Source organism: Callithrix jacchus, chromosome 15, assembly GCF_049354715.1.
Source record: "Callithrix jacchus isolate 240 chromosome 15, calJac240_pri, whole genome shotgun sequence".
Taxonomy (NCBI): domain Eukaryota; kingdom Metazoa; phylum Chordata; class Mammalia; order Primates; family Cebidae; genus Callithrix; species Callithrix jacchus.
The window spans coordinates 27,248,447-27,268,388 of NC_133516.1; the positions used below are offsets into that span (position 1 = coordinate 27,248,447).

The window sequence follows — 19,942 nt, forward strand, 5'->3', positions numbered from 1 at the left end:
TATTCATGAGTTTTCCAGGAAAGGTGTGAGCCATTACCAGAACTGAGGGTTCCTCTCCTTTCTAAGATCATATAGGGTAACTTCCTGATGTTGCCATGTCATTTGTAAACTGTCACAGCGCTGGTGGGAGTGTCTTTTAGCATGCTAATGCATTCTAATTACAGTATAATGAGCCGTGAAGACAACCAAAGGTCACTTTCATTTCCATCTTGGTTTCAGTGGGTTTGGCCAGCTTCTTTACCACATGCTATTTTATCAGCAAAGTCTTTTTGACCTGTATCTTGTGCTGACCTCCTATCTCATCCTATGACCTGGAATGCCTAACCTCCTCAAAATGCAGCCCAGTAGGTCTCAGCCTTATTTTACCCAGCCTCTGTTCAAGATGGAGTTGCTCTGGTTCAAACACCTCTGACACTCTGAATTTTTGCAGATGAAGAAATGGAAGCTTTCAAAGATTAGGTGGCTCACTCTAAGTAACATCATGTACCTGGCAGGGATTTCTATAAAATCATAAGATGTCAGAGACCATGCTTAAGAAATATTTTTACTTTGAAATACTTTAAGCAAACAGTTAAAAAGAATCCACCACACTAGCCTGTTAAAATCTTAACATTCTGATGCCTCTGCATCAATTTTTAAAAAGAAAGAAAACACAGCTGAAGCTCATATGTACCCTCCCCAAACCCATCATCTTCTCCTGCCTTAGGAAGGCAGAATGGTGACTTGCACACATCATTCCAATACATGATTTTATGCTCAATTCATATTAACTGAATCCACAGAAAATAGATTACTGTGCAAAACAATAACACTTTCTATATGTTCACAATGCTTACATGCCAGACACTATTCTAAGCATTTCACATGCATTACTTCACTGACTGCCCCCCACCCCCAATCACACTGTGAGATTGCCACTACTTTCCCATTTTACAGAAAAAGTGAAAAACAAGTTGAAGTAACGTGCCCACAGATACACAGTATGCTTAATTTACACAACAGTAACTTATATGTAGCTTCTGCAACTTTCTCTGCATAATTTTTTATATATCTGTGTTGAGACGTAACTCTTTCATATTCACTTTCCAAGGACCAAAACCAACCTATTTATTTATGCATTCTTCTGCTGATGAAATGCAGGCTTTTCCCAATCTTGCTACCTAAACAATACCTCCATGAATAGTCTTAAACTCATTTCTCTGTTCACATGGCGCTCCTCTAGGATGCATCCAGGAGTACAGCTGCTGGATGGTTAAGTGCACACAAACTTACAAGATTTTGCAAATTGCCTGACACAGTATTTCTCATAATTTCTACTTCAGAAGCAGTGTAAATTACCATTGTTCCACACACTCAGACACACGGGCTTTCAAAAATGTGCCAGCTTGATGAGTGTGAGATGGTCTGTATTATTTTACATTTCCCATGCTTTGTCCTCTGCACATGCCTCTGGTCGGAGTCTTGTTCAGTCTTAGGCTGGGATGAGGCAGCAGGGGTGGGGCAAACCTCACTGAACAGGTGACAGAAAGACCTTCAGAGACCTATTCCAGCCCATCTGGCTCTCCTCAACCCCAACTTCAGTTCCTCCAAGGGAGTGGGGAAAAGGTGGGTAAGGTTGGAAAGAACATGAATATTCTCCAGGCCAGGATGAGATACAAGATGAGACCTGATGCTCAGACTAGACTAGGGCAATCAGAAACTTGTCAACAAGAGCCATAAAGCTCAGAACCACCCACAGCCAGGTTCCTAACCAGCAGGTGTGTCCCTGTGGGTGGCTTCCAGTCAACATTTCATTCCACAGCCCCTTAAAAAAACCCCAACCCTGACTTAGCCAAACTAATTTCAGTTCCTGATTCCTTAACAGGGAATTTTGTGCAAGATCTCTTCTGCATGACAAACAGATAAATAAGCACCCAACCCTGGTTTCCAGAGTGCTTGGTCTGGCTACGGTGATGGGCAAAACCAAAAACACAACCACCTGACACAGGCATCAAGAGAGGTGGGGCCAGGGGCTTAGAGGCATGAGGGTCAGACAAGGTCAGGCCTTGAAGAATGAAGGGCTGGACTGGCACAGACAGGGGTGTGGCACTCCAGGTGAAGGGAGGCAGAACAAGATGGAACATGCCAGGGGGTTGGGGTGGGGAGGGGACAGGAAAGCCAAATCCAACACTGATTCTGCCAAAATCTTTAGTAGTTAGCACCAAGTAGTCAGGCTTTTACTTTTTCCCCTTTCAGCTAATCTGAGTTTATTAATATTTATATAATTATCACATAGTACTTATGGAACTAAAATTATTTGAAAACTCAGGTTACTGGACAAATGGCATCAGTATAATCCCAAATATAAACGGCTTACTTCAGGATAAAATAATTTGTTTTTCACTTCATTCTTTGCACATTTTAAAATTTGATTAGAATGTTTAAAAATAAGCACATTTCATTCTATAAAAATGACAATAGGTCAGGCACAGTGGCTCACGCCTATAATCCCAGCACTTTGGGAGGCAGAGGTGGGAGGACTGCTTTAGTCCAGGAATTTGAGACCAACCTGGGCAATAAGGAAAAAAAAATCAAACTTTTGTCTCTACAGAAAAAAATATTTTAAAATAGCTGGCATGGTGGCAAACACCTGTAGTCCCAGCTACTCGGGAGGCTCACGTGAGACACCTGAGCCTGGGAGGTCAAGGCTCCAGTAAGCTATGATCCTGCCACTGCACTCCACCCTGGGCAACCCTGTCTCAAAAGAAAAAAAAATACAGGAAAAATATCCCTATACCAGGGCAGGAACTTTAAAAGGTGCCCCGTGGCAAAGGGGGCAGAGATGGGGGTAGGGGGTGCTAAAAATGTGGACAGAAAGGGACACTGCCATGGTTATAACACCAACTGACATGGGAGCTGCACCCCTGTGAGGGTCCTGGTCCTAGAGGTCAACCACCTAACAGAGAGCCTTGGTAAACCAAGCCCTCTCTTACCAATCCCAGGAGTCAGGTAGCACAGGCACTCTAACCTCACACATAAGGAATTGATGCAGAGGTTCATTAACTTGCCCAAGATCATTCCCGCCAAGAAAAGGCACACCATGCCTGGAACCCAGATCGGATGATGCCAACACCCATCCAGTAACTCTGGCCTCTTCCCAGCCACTTCTAGTGCCAGTTTGGGACAGTGAAGGGACATCTTCACTGCCATGAGCAGCTGCTGCCATAGGAGGGCAAGAGGATGGCAGAACCAAGATGACCAAACCTTCCTGAGGACAAAGCTGAACAGGCATCAGAACACCAACAGGAGACGTCTGCCCTGTCCCAACCATCCCGTGATACCACTACACTGCATCAGAGCCTTCATTCTCACCTGCTCATGGCAATCCAGAGAGGATAAGATTACTCTGTACTCTACTAAAAAAGACGTCTTCCAGGTTGGTTTCTCTTCATTACAAGAAATGACCAGCTCCATGAATGGGCCCCTATTAATTGCAGTAAAATGCAGTTGGGGATACTGCTCTACTATTAGACATTAAGACATTTTATCCTTACATTTATAATCTGACATCTTCAATAATCAGAAGCAATGATTACTCACATACTTTAGAAATATCAATCCTTTGCCTTTAAGTAATTGATTCTTACTTTTTGCTTCAAGACAAGTAGGTGGGCCAGTGAGGGAGCTCCTCCCAGAACAGACCACCTTTTCTCCTGAGGGCAGCAGGCACATGCACTGGTTCCTTTGGGTCGAATCTGATGCCAGCACCAGATCTCATACATGGAGAGGCGGTATGTGAAGGTGAGGGGGGTATGTGAAGGTGAGATGGGGTATGTGAAGGTGAGAGGGAGTATGTGAAGGTGAGACGGGGTATGTGAAGGTGAGAGGGGGTATGTGAAGGTGAGATGGGGTATGTGAAGGTGAGACGGGGTATGTGAAGGTGAGAGGGAGTATGTGAAGGTGAGACGGGGTATGTGAAGGTGAGAGGGGGTATGTGAAGGTGAGATGGGGTATGTGAAGGTGAGACGGGGTATGTGAAGGTGAGAGGGAGTATGTGAAGGTGAGAGGGGGTATGTGAAGGTGAGAGGGGGTATGTGAAGGTGAGATGGGGTATGTGAAGGTGAGACGGGGTATGTGAAGGTGAGAGGGAGTATGTGAAGGTGAGAGGGGGTATGTGAAGGTGAGAGGGGGTATGTGAAGGTGAGAGGGGGTATGTGAAGGTGAGAGGGGGTATGTGAAGGTGAGAGGGGGTATGTGAAGGTGAGAGGGGGTATGTGAAGGTGAGAGGGGGTATATGAAGGTGAGAGGGGGTATGTGAAGGTGAGAGGGGGCCTGCAGTGTGCAGAGGCTAGAGATGTGCACACAACAATGCTAAGCGTTTACATCTGCTGAGGCTGAGGAGTCTACAGAAAATTCAGAAATGGGGTGAGGAGGAGTCTGATTTATAGGAACTAGCAGCAAGGATAACTGCATGAGAAGCCCTTCAGCCATTCCATTTTACTGAGTCTTTGGATCTGCGGTTAACCCTTGTAAAACGTAATTCAGATTCAGATCATATCACTCCTCAACTCAAAACCGTCCAAAAGCTCTCTGCCTCTCTCTGAGGCAGCTCAAGCCCCCCTAACGACCCAAGATGCTCACATCGCTCCCTGACCCCTCTCCTCCCCTTCCAGCTGGCTCCCTGCATTCCATCCCAGGGGCCTCCTTGCTATCCTGAGGACATCAGACAAGACCCAATCTCCTCTGCCTGCAACTCTCCCTAGAGCTACCTGGCTTGCTCCCTGGCCTCCTTCAGGTCTTTGCTCAAATTTCACCTTCTCAGTTGAGGCCCTCCCTAATCAGATTATTAAAACTCACAATTGACTTCCCAATCCAGCACGCCCTCTCACTCTTCTCTGATTCACTTTGTCTACTACACATACATCACCATCCAGAATACTGCATATCCCATTTGTTTGTCAACTATAAAGATCCAAGATTGCAGGATTTTCATCTGTTCTGGTCTCTGCTGGGTGTCCAGCAAATACACCGGTGCCTGGTATAGAGGAGGTGATCAGCACATTTCTGTTAAACAGATGGACCGCTGCTGCCTGTGCAGGCCTGTGGGATAGGAATGGCAACAGCGTACTGATAGAGCTCCACACGCCAAGCGCTTGAACCCAGCATCTTGCTGTCCTCCACCAGCCACTGAGACCACTCTAACCCCCTAGCAGATATCCAAAAGCCAGCTAGAAAGGCTAAAGCCCCAGCCAGAACTCCCCAGGGGGCATTTGGGAAGACTAGGAGTTCTTGATGCTGCTGCTTTTAGTCAACAGAATAGGCATGGTCATAGGCCGAACTTGAAGATAAATCTAGGATCCCACTGGCCCCTTTCCAGAAGCCACAGCCCATGATGCCACAGACATTTTATCCAACCACAAAGGGCAATGGTTTTTCTCTTCAGAGTTGTGGAAGGAGACCTGACCAGGGGAGCTGCAGGCTATGGTACAGAGGCCACTCCTAGGGGCCCAAGTCTCCAGAAGGGCTCCAAAGAACATGCTGCTGCGCTTCCCCAGCGTCACATCCCAGCAGGCAGGCTGAAGACTCCCCGAGCTTTTAAATCCTTGGGATTCTGTCACTAGCTTCCAAAATAGAAAGGGCTGGGCCCTTTGTGAAGGTTTCCTCACACTGCCTAAAATTAAGGGTTCTCTAGCAGGGGACTGAGAACTCACTCCCACTTTCACTGTCAGACCCAGGCTAATCTCTAATATGGTTTTTCATATGCCGAGCCAGATTCGAAGACCATCTAAAGGTCTTTCCACACTTGCTGCATTTGAAGGGTCTCTCTCGAGTATGAAATCTCTTGTGGCTAATGAGTTGTGAACTCTTGCTAAAAGTTTTCCCACATATGCTACATTTGTGGCACTTTTTCCCAGTGGTTATGTCCTGGAGTTCATCAAGCCTGGAGCTCTGGTCGCAAGCTTCTTCACAGTCTTCGAGAGGCATTTCTTCACTTGGTTTTAATTTCTGCAATCTCAACTTTGTGTCCTGAGAGGAAGATAGCCCTGGTGGACTATGTTCAGCCTGTGCTGCTCTGGTGTGTTTACTCTGGTGACTGGAAAGGGTCTGTCTCCCAATGAACTCTTTCCCACACCACTGACACTTGAAAGGTCTCTCTTTAGTGTGGATCCTCTGATGGTTAACAAGGCGATAGTTTCTATCATATGATTTCCCACACAGATTACATTTATAGCGCTTCTCTCCACTGTGTATTCCCTTATGATCTAAAAGGGTTCTTTTACGTGTAAAGGTTTTCCCACATTCTTGACACCAAAAACGTTTCTCACCAGTGAGGATTTTTGGTTCCATGTCTGGAGTCTTTTCACTTTCATGGCAATCATACTGTTTCTGAAGAGAGTGAATCCTCTGATGTCGGTAGAGATTGGAACTCCACCTGAAGGCTTTCCCACACTCCCTGCACTTATACGGCTTCTCTCCAGTGTGAACTCTCTGATGGATGAGGAGGAATGAGTGATTGCGGAAGGCCTTGCCACACTGGCTGCATTGGTAGGGCTCCTCTCTGGTGTGACTGCTCTGAGGAACCTGGAACACTCTGTCCTGACTAAAAGATGGCCCACCCTCAGGTTTTCCTTTCATGGCATGCTTCTTCTTATGAACAATAAAGGCTGACCTATAGGCAAAGTCCTTCCCACATTCACCACACTGGTATGGTTTCTCACCTGTGTGAATTCTCTGGTGGTCAATGAGAGTCTTCTTTCTAGTAAAAGATTTCCCACACTGCTGACACAAAAATGTTTTCTCCACAGGGGGGGCACCCTGGGGCTGACTGTGGTCAGGAGCTTGCCTGAAGTCTTCACAACATTCATCTTGTTTGTAGAATTTTTCCTCCTCATGCAACCTCATATGACGAGTAAAGTTTGATCTCCACCTAAAGGTTTTCCTACATTTGTTACATTTATAGGGCTTCTCCTGGGTGTGAATCCTTTGATGTTCAAGAACATATGATTTACAGTGGAAGGATTTCCTGCACTGGCTGCAGTCAAAGAGTTTCTCCCCACTTTGGTCTCCCAAATGATGATCAAACCCTGAGCTGTAGGTAAGAGCTGCCCTATACTGATTCAATTCAAGAAATTTCTTCTTAGCATGGGTTTCCTGGTGCAGACGGTAGGCTGACAGACGTCGGAAAGCTTTCTCACATAAATCGCATTTATAAGGCTTCACTCCAGTGTGAATTTTCTCATGCCGTGCACAGTTGGAACTCCACCGGAAGGCTTTCCCACACACTCTACATTTAAATGCTTTCTCTTGACTGTGAAGTCTCTGATGATATGCAAGATGGGAACTATGACTGAAAGTCCTTCCACAGTCACTGCACTTAAAAGACACTCCCACTGTGTGAAGACTCTGCCCATGTTGGTGATGAGAGCTAAGGCTGAAGTCTTTTCCACATAAGTCCTTTTTGCTCCCTTTCAGTCCAGTATGAATTCTCTGATGTATGCTGAAGCCCCCAATCATGTGTCTGAGCCCCTTCCCATATTTCTTGTAGTCATAGTGGTGTGAACTCATTCTAAAGTGTTTGCCACAGCCATGTTTAAGGGACTGCTTTCTTCCAGAAACTCTCAAATATGTAACATGTTTTAAGTCAAGACTATTACCTCCTGATACTTCAGAGTCTTTTCCCGTCCTGTGACTGAAATCAGTCTCTTCTTTCTTAACTCTCACTTGTATGGGGTTTTCACATTGATCCTTCAGCCTGTTCTTCTGTTGAAAAGATTCTCTGAGCCCAATTCCCTCAGAAACACTTGCTGCAGGACATTCTGATGGCACAGCTAAGGTTTCTGCTCCTTCCAAAGGTTCCTGATTTAAGATGAATTTCTTTGTTTTAATTTGAAGGTCACCTCCTGACAAAAAATAAAACAGGAGAGAATGTACTCTTTTTCCATACTGGGAACTGCAGAAATCACCAAAGGGCAATAAAATGCCTGGGTGGTGAGGCTTTTGCCTGACTGCCAATACCTTTACAAAATAGTCAAACATAAGGCAAAACATGGAACATTATCCCAGATAACAGGGAAGGGAGGAGAAAAGCAAGATGGGCAGGGCAGGTAGAGATATGCAGACATCACATCCAGCACGGAGATAAAAAGGATTAAAAAGAAAGTGTTAAACAGCCGGAGTAGGAGAAGAATCATGGCATTATAGAAAGGTACCCAAAAGCCAAGGGGTGGGGCTCCAAGGAGCATCTGGCTGAAAGGGCTAGAGATCAGCCTATTACAGAAGGAAGGATCAAGAAAAGAAAGAACAGGAGTGGGATGAGGACTCCTAAGAGCAGGAAGGGGTGAGTACAGGGGATTCAGCAGGAGTGCAGGCCAGAAGTGAGGGCACAGGGCTGAGGAGGAGCATCAGTGAGTAGAAGAGAGGAACAGTGAAGCCCTCCAGCAGGCAAGAACTATTATTGAGAGGGCTGCTAGGGAAAGGGGATGGGAAAATAGACCTGGCCAGAAATGAATGACATCTTAAAAGCCAGCCAGGATGGAATGCAAGAGTGGCCCAAGCACCCTTAGCAACACTGTTAAAGATCTTCCTTCTAGCAAACAACGGAATAAATTCCCAGTGACATACCTCACCTTAAGAAAGAGAAAAGTAAAAGCAGGAGGAGCAGGACCTGGCAGGTTCTCTGGAACTCACCTGTAGGGGCGGCACCTGGATTCCTCTTAGGCTGAGCTACCTGCACGTTCAGGCCCCATGGCTCCCTTGCTTCCAACCAGGAGATCAGAGCAGGTTTGGTGAATGGTCCCACTGCAGAAGAGAAGGGAATGGGAGATGGGAAGGGAGATGGATGACACAGAACTACTCTCTAGGACTTCTGGGCCTGAAGTCCTGATGGGCAGGTGGGAAAGGCCAGGAAGGCAGGCAGCAGAAGCTAGCGAAGGAACCCCAGTCATTTCAAATAGTCCTGAGCAGACAGAGATAGGAGAGGTTGAGAGAAGTTGGCAGCAAAAAGATTACTAGAATTTTCCGGAGGTGAGAACATGGCTACTTAATTGGTTGCATCAGCCAAGATTTTTTGAATGCCTAAATGGACTAGGAACTTAAAACACATTACCTTTAATCCTTTTTTTGTTTGTTTTCAAATAGGGTCTCACTCTCTTACCCAGGCTGGATACAGTGATTTGATATTGGCTCACTGCAGCTCTGACCTCCTGGGTTCAAGCAATTCTCCAGCCTCAGCCTCCCAAGTAGCTGGGATGACAAGTGTGAGCACCACATGCCTGTATTTTTGTATTTTTTGTAGAGACAGGGTTTCACTGTGTTGCCCAGACTGGTCTCAAACTCTGAGCTCAAGCTATCTTCCCACCTGGCCCTCCCAAAGTGCTAGGATTACAGTGTGAGCCACCACATCCAGCCACCTTTAATCTTTACAACAATCCGGAATGGCAGGCATTATTCTCCCCGTTTTTCAAAAGAGGATACCAAGGTGCTAGATTAAGTGATCTGGTTAGTAGTTACAGAGTCAGGATCTAAAACCAGGTCAGGTCCCTTTCTATGCAGCAGAAAACAACCCAAGAAGGCAGAAATAAAGATGGATATAAGCATGAGGATATTAATTACTTACCCAGGAAGGCCATGTTCCTATAATTCTCCAGCATCACATCCCTGTACAGGTTTCTCTGAGCTGAGTCCAGCAACCCCCACTCGTCCTGGGAGAAGGTCACCTCCACATCCTTGAAAGTCATAGTCTCCTGCAAAAACACTGTGCCCTAGAGCTGGTCCACAGCTCCCAGCTTTGGGGTGGAAGGGGAGGGAAGGGGAATAAACTGGCTGTGTGTGAGTAAAGGATGGACCTGGCAAAGGTGAAAGGGAAGACCATCACCTAGCAGAAGAGCTCTGGGCACAAGGGGGATTATCTGGTCTTTGGGACATGGGTCTTTGGATGTGAGGTTACTAGACAAGCGAGAAACCCAGGATGCGGGAGCTGCACTATCTCATTAGGCAGTGACATGGAGACATCAGGAAGGAATGAACGTCCTGTGGCTCACCTGCAGCTGGGCTGTCAGGGACCTGGTTGCTGTTACCTGGTCTCCTGGGCACCCTTCTCTCTGGAAAAGGGCAGGCATCTGGGCAGCAGGAGGATCTGAAGGGAAAAAGCCATGAGAGAGTGGCTCAGCTCTGAACAGCCCACTGAGAAGCCCATTTTTCCCCCCAGTAGAGGACTCCTGGACCCATGAGCAGGTACAGAATGTTGTTAAATACCCACCTCACATGTCCCCAGTCTACTGGGGCCAGAAAAGGGGTAGCGGGAGGGGGTGTAAAGGGGGAGGAGTGAGCCACATATGGGTCATAGAATGGATGGAGAGGACACAGAACTAAGAGCCAGGACAGAAGAAGATTCTCATGAGAGGACAGATGTGAAAAGACAACACTACAGGAAATGCAAAAGGTGTGGCATAAGGCTGGGGTCTTAAGGCCAGGCAGCAAGTACCGGATTGCCCAGCCAGGAAGTCACGTGCTTCTATTTCATAGGGAGACTCCAGGTGGTCCCCCAGAGCAGAGCCGCTCCTGAGAGGTGAAGCAAGGGACCATATCTGTGCAGATCGCAGGGCTCCTGTACCCATCCAATGCACATCTGGGCTCTGGACAGGGCCCGGGTCCTGGCAAGAAGAAAATGTTGTGAGAGGATCTTTCTGGGAATCAGAAAGCAAACTCAGAGAAGAGGCCACATGGCCGATCTCCAAAGAACAAAGACCGAGGGGTGGGTAAGCCAGGTCCTTCATTACTTCCAGACAGGAGAAAAGAGCAAGAAGAAAGCCCAGGGAGTACCTCCAACCACCTCAGCCTCCTCGGGCTCTAATGAGAGCCATGGGAGAGTCCAGGTAGAGACAGACTCCAGCTCAACACAAGGAAGCACATGGTAAGTCAGTACAGCACTCTTGTCGGGCCTCAGATGACACAGTGCCACCTTCCCACTACCCCTCAGTTCCCACCCAAGGCCTGCAACTTAGAAATGAGAGAGAAGGAGTTAGTTCTTGAGAATTAAATTCATAACAGTTCACAGCAGAGATACAGTCAAGTAATACCTACTATCAAGCACTGCTCTAGGCATCGATAAACAAAGTGATCTCAAAGAGGCAGGCTAGCTCCCAAATTGTAAACTTGCCTTTAATAATAACACTGATAGAGAGGCAATGCCAATCACGAGAGTCAGCCCTAAAACCATAGAAGAAAAAGTCTCCAGTGTAAAAAATGACAGTGTTCACCTAAGTAGAGACGAACAAAGAGGAGGTGTTTGCCCTGAGATTTCAAATAACTCTGGTCTCTGAGGCAAGGCTGTCCCACACACTGAGATGAGTACAAAAAAACTATAATTTGAGATTTTTCTGGTCCTGTGGCCGAGACAGTCTCTATAGTGAGATTTTTCACACTGTGATAATTTTGCTGAACCATAGAATGATTCTGTAACTTTACATGTATCTTAAAGCATTTCTTTTCATTTTTCAAATTTGGGAGTGCTTTCTCCCAGCCCCCATTGTCTTCTAAGTGGCTTTCAACCAGGTAAGCCTTTTCCGCTCATGTGGAAATGTTTTCATGGATTTAAAAAATTGCAACTAGCTGTAAATGAGTTGAATATAACCAAGCCATGATTTTGTAACTACTGTGTAGCTTATTTCCTTTTATAAATTATTATTAGGTTCTTTTGAACATTTGTTTTGGTGAAAATAACAAATGTTCTTTAAAATTTTTTAAAATAGCACCCCATGTTGGGCAAAAATATTCTCTAATAGTTATACCTTGTGTTTTATTTATTAACATTTACTGCTGGTAGACCCTGTCCTGATATTTTACTTAATTTTTATAATAAAGTTTTAGAGACAAGTATGTCAAATTTGTTTCAGAATTTTATTTTTTAGATGGAGTTCAAGCAATTCTCCTACCTCAGCCTCCTGAGTGCTAGGAATACAGGTGAATGCCACCATGCCCAGCTGATTTTTGTATTTTTAGTAGAGACTGGGTTTCACCATGTTGGCCAGGATAGTCTTGATCTCTTGACCTCATGATCTATTTACCTCGGCCTCCCAAAGTGCTGGGATTATAGGCATGAGCCACCGCACCCAGCCACAACTTTCATTTATACATGAATTATGTATGCAGATTGTGTGTGTGTGTGTGTGATATATATACATATATTTATTTATTTATTTATTTTTAATTTTTATTTATTTTTTTTTTGAGACAGAGTCTCATTCTATTGCCCAGCTTGGAGTGCAGTGGTGCGCTCTCAGCTCACTGCAGCCTCTGCCTTCCAGGTCCAAGCAAACTTCCTGCCTCAGCCTCCTGAGTATCTGGGACTATAGGCACACGCCACCACACCCGGCTAATATCTGCACTTGTAATAGAAACGGAGTTTCACCATATTGGCCAGGCTGATCTCGAACTCCTGACCTCAAGTGATCCACCCGCCTCAGTATCCCAAAGTGTTAGGACTACAGGCATGAGAATCATATATTTTTATGTAAATAAAATTTTAAAGAAGGCTAAAAAAGTGATAAATGCTTTTTTAAAAAAACTGAAACAATATAGTTCAGCTCCCCCACGTGCAGCAGAAGGAGCAGGAAGAACGCACTTGAACTGACCTGCTGCCACCCCACTGCCAGGCCTGGGACTGCCAATTCTGCCAGGGCCAGGCACATGATAAGCACTCAAATATTTACTGAACAAATTGTCATGATTAGACCATTTCTGAATTTTCTTCTCAATGAACAGAGGCTCTGAAAGGTACAATGATGTGGTCAGGGACACTGAGGTTGTGGAATGATGCCTAAAATCAAGGTCTTCCTATTTCTCAGCTCAGCACTGCCCCTCAGCACTCATGTCCATCTTCCCTGCCTCCCATCTCACACACATAGAACAGATCCCCAAAAGCTTACTGAGAAGTGCTCAGCACAGTGGTTCACATCTGTAATCTCAGCATTTTGGGAGGGCAAGGCGGGTGCAGCACCTGAGGTCAGGAGTTTGAGATCTGCCTGGCCAAAACGATGAAACCACGTCTCTACTAAAAATACATGGTGCTGCATATTTCAAAAAAAAAAAAAAAGCTTACTGAGAAGAAAGCTACATGTGCCTGCAGAGTGCTCTTCTAACATGTACTCTCCCACTGAGAAGTCAAGAGCCCTGACCCTAAGTGCTGTCCCAACCCCTGCCACTTTACAGGGCTATGGTTAGTCTCAACTAAAATTAGATAATATGTGGAGATGGACTTTGTATACTGTAAGTCACTGTGTCCAAAGACTAGTTACTGGCCATTTTTGTTTTGTTTTTGAGACAGGGTCTTGCTGTGTCACCCAGGCTGGAGTGCAGTGGTGTAATCACAGCTCACTGCAGCCTTGATCTCCTGGGTTAAAGCGATCCTCCCACCTCAGTCCCCCAAGTAGCTAGGACTAGTCACAAGCCACCATGTCCAGCTAATTTTTGTAGAAACAGGGTTTTGCCATGTTGCCCAGGCTGGTCATGAATTCCTGTGCTCAAGCAATCTAACCACCTTGGACTCTAAGGGCTTGGATTACAAGTGTGAGCCACCATGCCTGGCCTAATTTTAAAATTATTTATAGAGACAGTAGGGGGTCTCCCTATGTTGTCCAGGCTGGCTTGAACTCCTGGGCTCAAGCAATCCTCCCACTTCAGCCTCCTAAAGTGCTGGGAATACATGTGTGAGCCACAATGCACAGAATTACTGTTATTTACGGAGACTTGCTGACCCTATCTGGAGCTGATATTCCTTTGGGTATATCCTAAAGGGTCCATGGCTCAGGGTCCCATTCTCAGCTGCTCAGGAACCATGGGAAGAAGGGAAGACTTCCTCTGCATTCCTCTCTACTGACAGTTCAGAGGGCCAGCCCCATCCCCAGACAAGCTGGCTAACCAGCAGGCAGAGTGCCCTGGGCACCATACACTTGCTCACACTCACCCTATGTGATGTCCCATCAAGGTCCCTCTGCAGCTCCTCCAGCAAGGCCACAGCCTCATCACCACTCTCAGGGTTATGGAGCTGCACCCAGACCCGGAGCTCCCCAGGCAGGATGCTCAGGAACTGTTCCAGCACCAGCAGCTCCAGGATCTGTGCCTTGGAGAGAACATCAGGCCTCAGCCACCAGCGACAGAGTTCCCGGAGCCGGCTCAGAGTTTCTAGGGGCCCAGAAGACTCATGGTAGCGAAGCTGTCTGAAGAGCTGGCGGAACAGCTCCTGGCCAGGGCGGTTGAGTGTCTGTGGTCTGGCAGCCTGCACTGGAGTATAGCTTTCATCCTCTTCTTCCTTCTTTACTGTCTGAAGCCGCCCTCGTTCCCTTGAAGACTGGGCCTGAGCTGGATAGACAGCATGCCACCTGCCTGGAGGCATCACTCCTGTTCAGGGACTACCCAGAAGAGCACAAGCCAAGTCCACCTTAGATGTGGGTCCTCAGAAGTATCTTCTCAGCACTGCAGTGAACAATGCCATTTGCTGAGCCATCAGAAGTCTTTGACAAGTGACTGAAATAATCAGCATTTCTGTGCAGGAGGGGATGAGAGAATGATATCCATTATACATGGTGCAGTTGGATCCTTGTGGTTGGGATCATCTTTGCATGTATGAGAAGAGCATTTGCACAGATGTACACGCCAGGATCAAGCAGACCAGGGCTAGGTTGTCCCCTATTGGAGTAAGGTAAGAAAATATCCTACATTAAAACATATGCTGGACTTGTACATTAAAACTTTGTAAAAAACAGAAAGGGCTGATGAAAAAAGTCAGAGAAGATCTAAATAAATGAACAGACATACCATAGTCATGTACTGGAAGATGTGACCCAGTAAAGATGTAAATTCTCTCCAAATTGATCTATAGGTCTAATTCAACTCCTACCAAAATTTCAACAAGATCTTTTTATAGATGAATAGACAAGATTATTCTAAAATTTATGTGAAAAGGCAATGGAATTAGAATAACTAAAATTATGACAGGTCAGGCAAGGTGGCTCACACCTGTAATCCTAGCACTTTGGGAGGCCAAGGCAGGCGGATTGCCTAAGCTCAGGAGTTTGAGACCAGCCTGGGTAACATGGCGAAACCCCATCTGTACTAAAAATAAAAAAACTTAGCTGGGCATGGTGGTGTGTGCCTGTAATCCCAGCTACTTGGGAGGCTGAGGCATGAGAATCACCTGAACCTGGGAGGCAGAGGTTGCAGTGAGCAGAGATCACACCACTGCACTCCGGCCTGAGCAAGACAAGACTCTGTCTCAAAACAAACAAGCATGCCAACAAACAAACAAATAACAATTATGACAAGAATAAAGTGGGAGGGATCAGCCTAAAAACAGTCTACCTGATTTCAAGACTTATAGCTACAGTAATGAAGACTGTGTAGTATTGGTGGAGGAAGAGACACATAGATCAATGGAATAAAACAGAAAAACCAGAAACAGAACCTCACAATTATGCCCAACTGTTCTGTTTAATATTATATGTGATTTTACTATTACAATATTTTTAAATATCTCAAATGAGCAATTCAAAAACAAAAGAAAATGCTGACTAAGAATCCCCTAGTTGACTTTATGACCCAACAGTGGGTTACAAATTATAATTTGAAAACTACTAATCCAGCTTCCCACTCAACTTTTGTATTTCTTTTCATAATTCATCATAAAATGTGGTGTCCAAGGGTTCAAGCCACTTTTAGGAGATAACACTTCGGGTGGCCAGGGTGGGTGGATGTCTTGAGGTTAGGAGTTCGAGACCAGCCTGACCAACATGGCAAAACTCCAACTCTACAAAAAATACAAAAAATTAGCTGGGAATGGTGGCATGTGCCTGTAATCCAAGCTACTTGGGAGGCTGAGGCACAAGAATTGCTTGAGCTTGAGAGGCAGAGGTTTGCAGTGACCTGAGATCGTGCCACTGCACTCTACACACCAACCTGCACAAGAGAGCGAGACTCCATCTCAAAAAAGAGACTATCTAGAGTATATTTTGAACTCTGAAGGATGTTTGTTTCTTCATACCTGAGGAAGGAGCTTGTGCTACATATCACATCACTATGTAGGAGTCCACACCTGCAATATACCCAACTGATTTTTATTTTTTTTTAAGGCAAGGTCTCTTGCTGCTGCCCAGGCTGGAGTGCAGTGGTGTGATCACAGCTCACTGTAGCCTCAAACTCCTAGGCTCAAGCAATCCTCTTGCCTCAGCCTCCTGAGTAGCTGAGATTACAGGCATGTGACACCACACCCAGATAACTTAAAAATTATTTTTAGAGATGGGGCCTATATTACCTAAAACTCCTGGCCTCAAGCAATCGATCCTCCCACATCAGCCTCCTAAGTAGCTGAGATTACAGGCATGAGCCACTGAGCCCAACCTACAATAGATTTTTGATAAAGATACAAAAGCAGTTCAAAAGAGGAAGGGTAGTCTTTTCCCCAAATGTTGCCGGAGCAACTGGACATCCATAGGCAAAATAAGGAAAGCTGACTGAAATATCGCCTCTTATACACTTAAATTCAAAATGGATCACAGACTTAAATGTAAGCCATAAAACTATATAATTTTTAGAAAACAACATTAAGAGGCTGGGCTTGGTGGTTCACACCTAGAACACTTCAGGAGCACTTCGGGAGGCCAAAGTGGGAGGATCATAAGGTCAAGAGATTGAGATCATCCTGGCCAACATGGTGAAACCCTGTCTCTACTAAAAATACAAAACCTAGCTGGGCATAGCGGCACACAACTGTAGTCCCAGCTACTTGTGGTGGCTGAGGCAGGAGAATCGCTTGAATCCGGGAGGCGGAGGTTGCAGTGAGCCGAGATCGTGCCACTGCACTCCAGCCTGGGCAACAGAGTGAGACCCCATCTCAAAAAGCAAACAAACAAAACCACATAGGAGAAAACCTTTAGGACCTAGGATGAAGCAAATAGTTCTTAAGTTTGATACCTGTGATATGATATACATACACGTTGGTCCTTATCCATGGTTCATGGCTCGTAACTCCCATAGCCCTTGTTATTTCCTGAGTGACTAAAACAATAAGCATATCTTTTGTTAAATTATTTGGTCTTTGTCCTTGGTTCCTGAAGCAGCTTTGGAACTTCAGAGTGATAAAGGTAAGATAGCCTTTTGTTATAATATTGGGGCATTTTAGGCCTCAGAAGCAGGGCTCAGAAAATAGAACATCTCTCTCTGAACTTTTCCTGCCCTCCTCTCACTGGCTCCTTTTTCTTCCCAAGGCAGGCCATAGAAACTAAAATACATGATAATCTTTCCCCCTTTTCTGTCTTGATGCTGGCCATAAATTCTCTGACCTATCTTATCTGATTGTAAGTCATAAGACCGACATTTCAGAAGTCCTGCCTCATATTCAGTAGGTAGGAATGCTGTACAGAGAGACCAAGAAGAATCTGAACTGACAGCCTCACTGAGTGTCCCCACTCAGTCTATCAGTATGAGATCAAACTTTTTGTCCGGTCACATTTTACATGGTTGTCCATGCTTCAATCATGCTTACCCAATGAAGTCTCCATAAAGGGTCCAAGAGGATGAGGTACAGAGAACTATGGACGACTGCACTCGTGGAGGCTTGCAGGAAGGAACAAGAACTCACCCATGTGCCAGGATAGTGACATATCCCAACTCCTGGGATAGTGACACAGGAACGAAAGCTCCTGTACCTAGAACACTGCCAGACCTCCCTCTACGTATCTCTTCATCTAGTTGTTTATTGAGTCCTTTAAAATACCCTTTACAATATATTGAGAAATGTGCTTCCCTGAGTTTTATGAGCTGCTCTACCAAACAGCAACAATCAATCAGAAAATTAATCAACAAAACAATAACAAAATAAAACACCCAGAAGTAAAGCTAATAAAAAATGTATAAGATCTTAAAAGAGAAACGGAAACCCTTACCAAAAAAACATAATAGATCTGAATAAATCTTAAGTATGGAAAGACAATTCTTTTTAAGATGCTAATTCTTCCTAATGTGTGGTTAATAAAATCCCAAACGAATTCCAGTATCTCTTCTTAGGGCTTGATAAGCATATTCTAAAATTCAAGCAAATGAGTAAAAGGCCAAGAATAGCCAAGATAACTTTTTAGAGGTAAAAAGATTTGTTCTACTTGGCATTAAGGCTTACTATAAAGCTACATTAATGAAAACATTGAGGCCAGGCGCAGTGGCTCACGCCTGTAATCCCAGCACTTTGGGAGGCCAAGGCAGGTGGATCACGAGGTCAAGAGATTGAGACCATCCTGGTCAAGGAGGTGAAACCCCATCTCTACTAAAAATACAAAAAACTAGCTGGGCATGGTGGTGCGCGCCTGTAGTCCCAGCTACTCGGGAGGCTAAGGCAGGAGAATTGCTTGAACCCAGAAGGTGGAGGTTGCAGTGAGCCGAGATTGTGCCATTGCACTCCAGTCTGGGTAACAACAGCGCAACTCCGTCTCAAAAAAAAAAAAAAGAAAGAAAGAAAAGAAAACATTGAGTATTACTGAAGGAATATGCAAATAGTAGATAAAAGAAACAGTACAGCTGGGCACAGTAGCCCATGCCTGTAATCCCAGCAATTTGGGAGGTCAAGGTGGGCAGATCACCTGAGGTCAAGAGTTTGAGACCAGCCTGGCCAATATGGTGAAACCCCATCTCTACTAAAAATAAAAAATTAGCTGGGTGTAGTGGCATGTACCTGTAGTCCCAGCTACTCAGGAGGCTAAGGCAGGAGAATTTCTTGAACCTGGGAGGCGGAGGCTGCAGTGAGCTGAGATTGTGCCACCACACTCCACCCTGGGTGACAGAGTGGGAGTCCGTCTCAAAAAAGAAAAAGAAACAGTATATACAGAATCCTGACAAGAGCTTATAAATAAATATATTTTTGGTCTATAATGGAGGTAACAATACAAATCAGTGGGAAAGATTAGACTATTCAATGAATTGCATTGGGATAACTGGCTAGCCAAACTAAAATAACAAAACACACACTGAGAGAATAAATTCTAGTTAAAGATTTATACTAAAAAAGCACATTCTTTATGCCCCAGGAATTTCCCTTCTAAGAATCTACCCTGAGAGCCAGGCGTGGTGGCTCACACCTGTAAACCCACCACTTTAGGAGGCCAATATGGGAGGATCACTTGAGCCCAGGAATTCAAGAACAGCTTGGGCAACACAGCAAGACTCCTTTTCTATTTAAAAAATAAAACAAGACTCTACCCTGGAAAAATAGATGCATGGTATACAGACATTTACGTGTGTGTACACTAGAGCACTCTGTAACACAATATTGAAAACAACCTACTTGCCCAACAATAGGCCTAAAGAAAAGTGAAACTGCCTTTGCAGAATTATGACTGAGGCTGTGAAAGAGATCTAAATTAACTGACTCCATCTTGCTTCTCATCTCCAAGCTGGCCTTGTTCATTCATGGGCATAGGCTGAACTAACTTTGGGAGAAACTTTGTTTTCAGTTTAAACAAAGACTAACAGCCTTTCCCAAAGCAGACCTCCTTCTTGCCTGGGGACTAGATTGCCTTTGCAGGACTAACATTAGCCACAAGATTAGAAACATGGTTTAGGAGTCAAGCAGCTGGAGCTACAAGATTCTGACTTACCCTAAACTGCTCCTAAAATCAATGCCTATTTTGCAGAACCTGCACTTGATGGATTAGCTGGCACAACCCAGATTAATAAACTGACTCATTTGATCTTGTGGCCCCCACCCAGGAACTGACTTGGGCACAAGAAGACAGCTGTGACTCCCTATGATCTCTGACCTATCAGCACTCCTGGTTCACTGGCTTCCCCCAACCCACCAAATTATCCTTCAAAACTCTGCTCCCTGAATGGCTGGGGAGACTGATTTGAATATTAATAAATTACTGGTCTCCTGCACAAACCAGCTCTGCATGAATTACTCTTTCTCTATTGTAATTCCCCT

The 19,942-nt window shown here is 45.1% G+C and overlaps 1 protein-coding gene across 6 annotated transcripts in view; it reads right to left on the reverse strand.

The window, feature by feature from the left end:
• Nucleotides 1-531: 531 nt before the first annotated feature.
• Nucleotides 532-19,942, reverse strand: part of ZNF445 (zinc finger protein 445) — a 39,064-nt gene continuing 19,653 nt past the window's right edge. For 3 of the 6 annotated variants that reach the window (XM_035275019.3, XM_035275018.3, XM_078350609.1), the window contains exons 2-7: nucleotides 13,943-14,664; nucleotides 10,463-10,631; nucleotides 10,020-10,114; nucleotides 9,596-9,722; nucleotides 8,668-8,778; nucleotides 532-7,880 (exon numbers count right to left, since the gene is read on the reverse strand). In XM_035275019.3, the coding sequence (XP_035130910.1) occupies nucleotides 5,716-7,880; nucleotides 8,668-8,778; nucleotides 9,596-9,722; nucleotides 10,020-10,114; nucleotides 10,463-10,631; nucleotides 13,943-14,371 (3,096 nt within the window). In that variant the 5' untranslated portion in view covers nucleotides 14,372-14,664 and the 3' untranslated portion in view covers nucleotides 532-5,715. Of the gene's footprint in view, nucleotides 7,881-8,667; nucleotides 8,779-9,595; nucleotides 9,723-10,019; nucleotides 10,115-10,462; nucleotides 10,632-13,942; nucleotides 14,665-19,942 lie in introns of those variants that run through there. The other 3 variants (XM_035275020.3, XM_078350610.1, XM_035275023.3) reach the window with 3 other exon arrangements.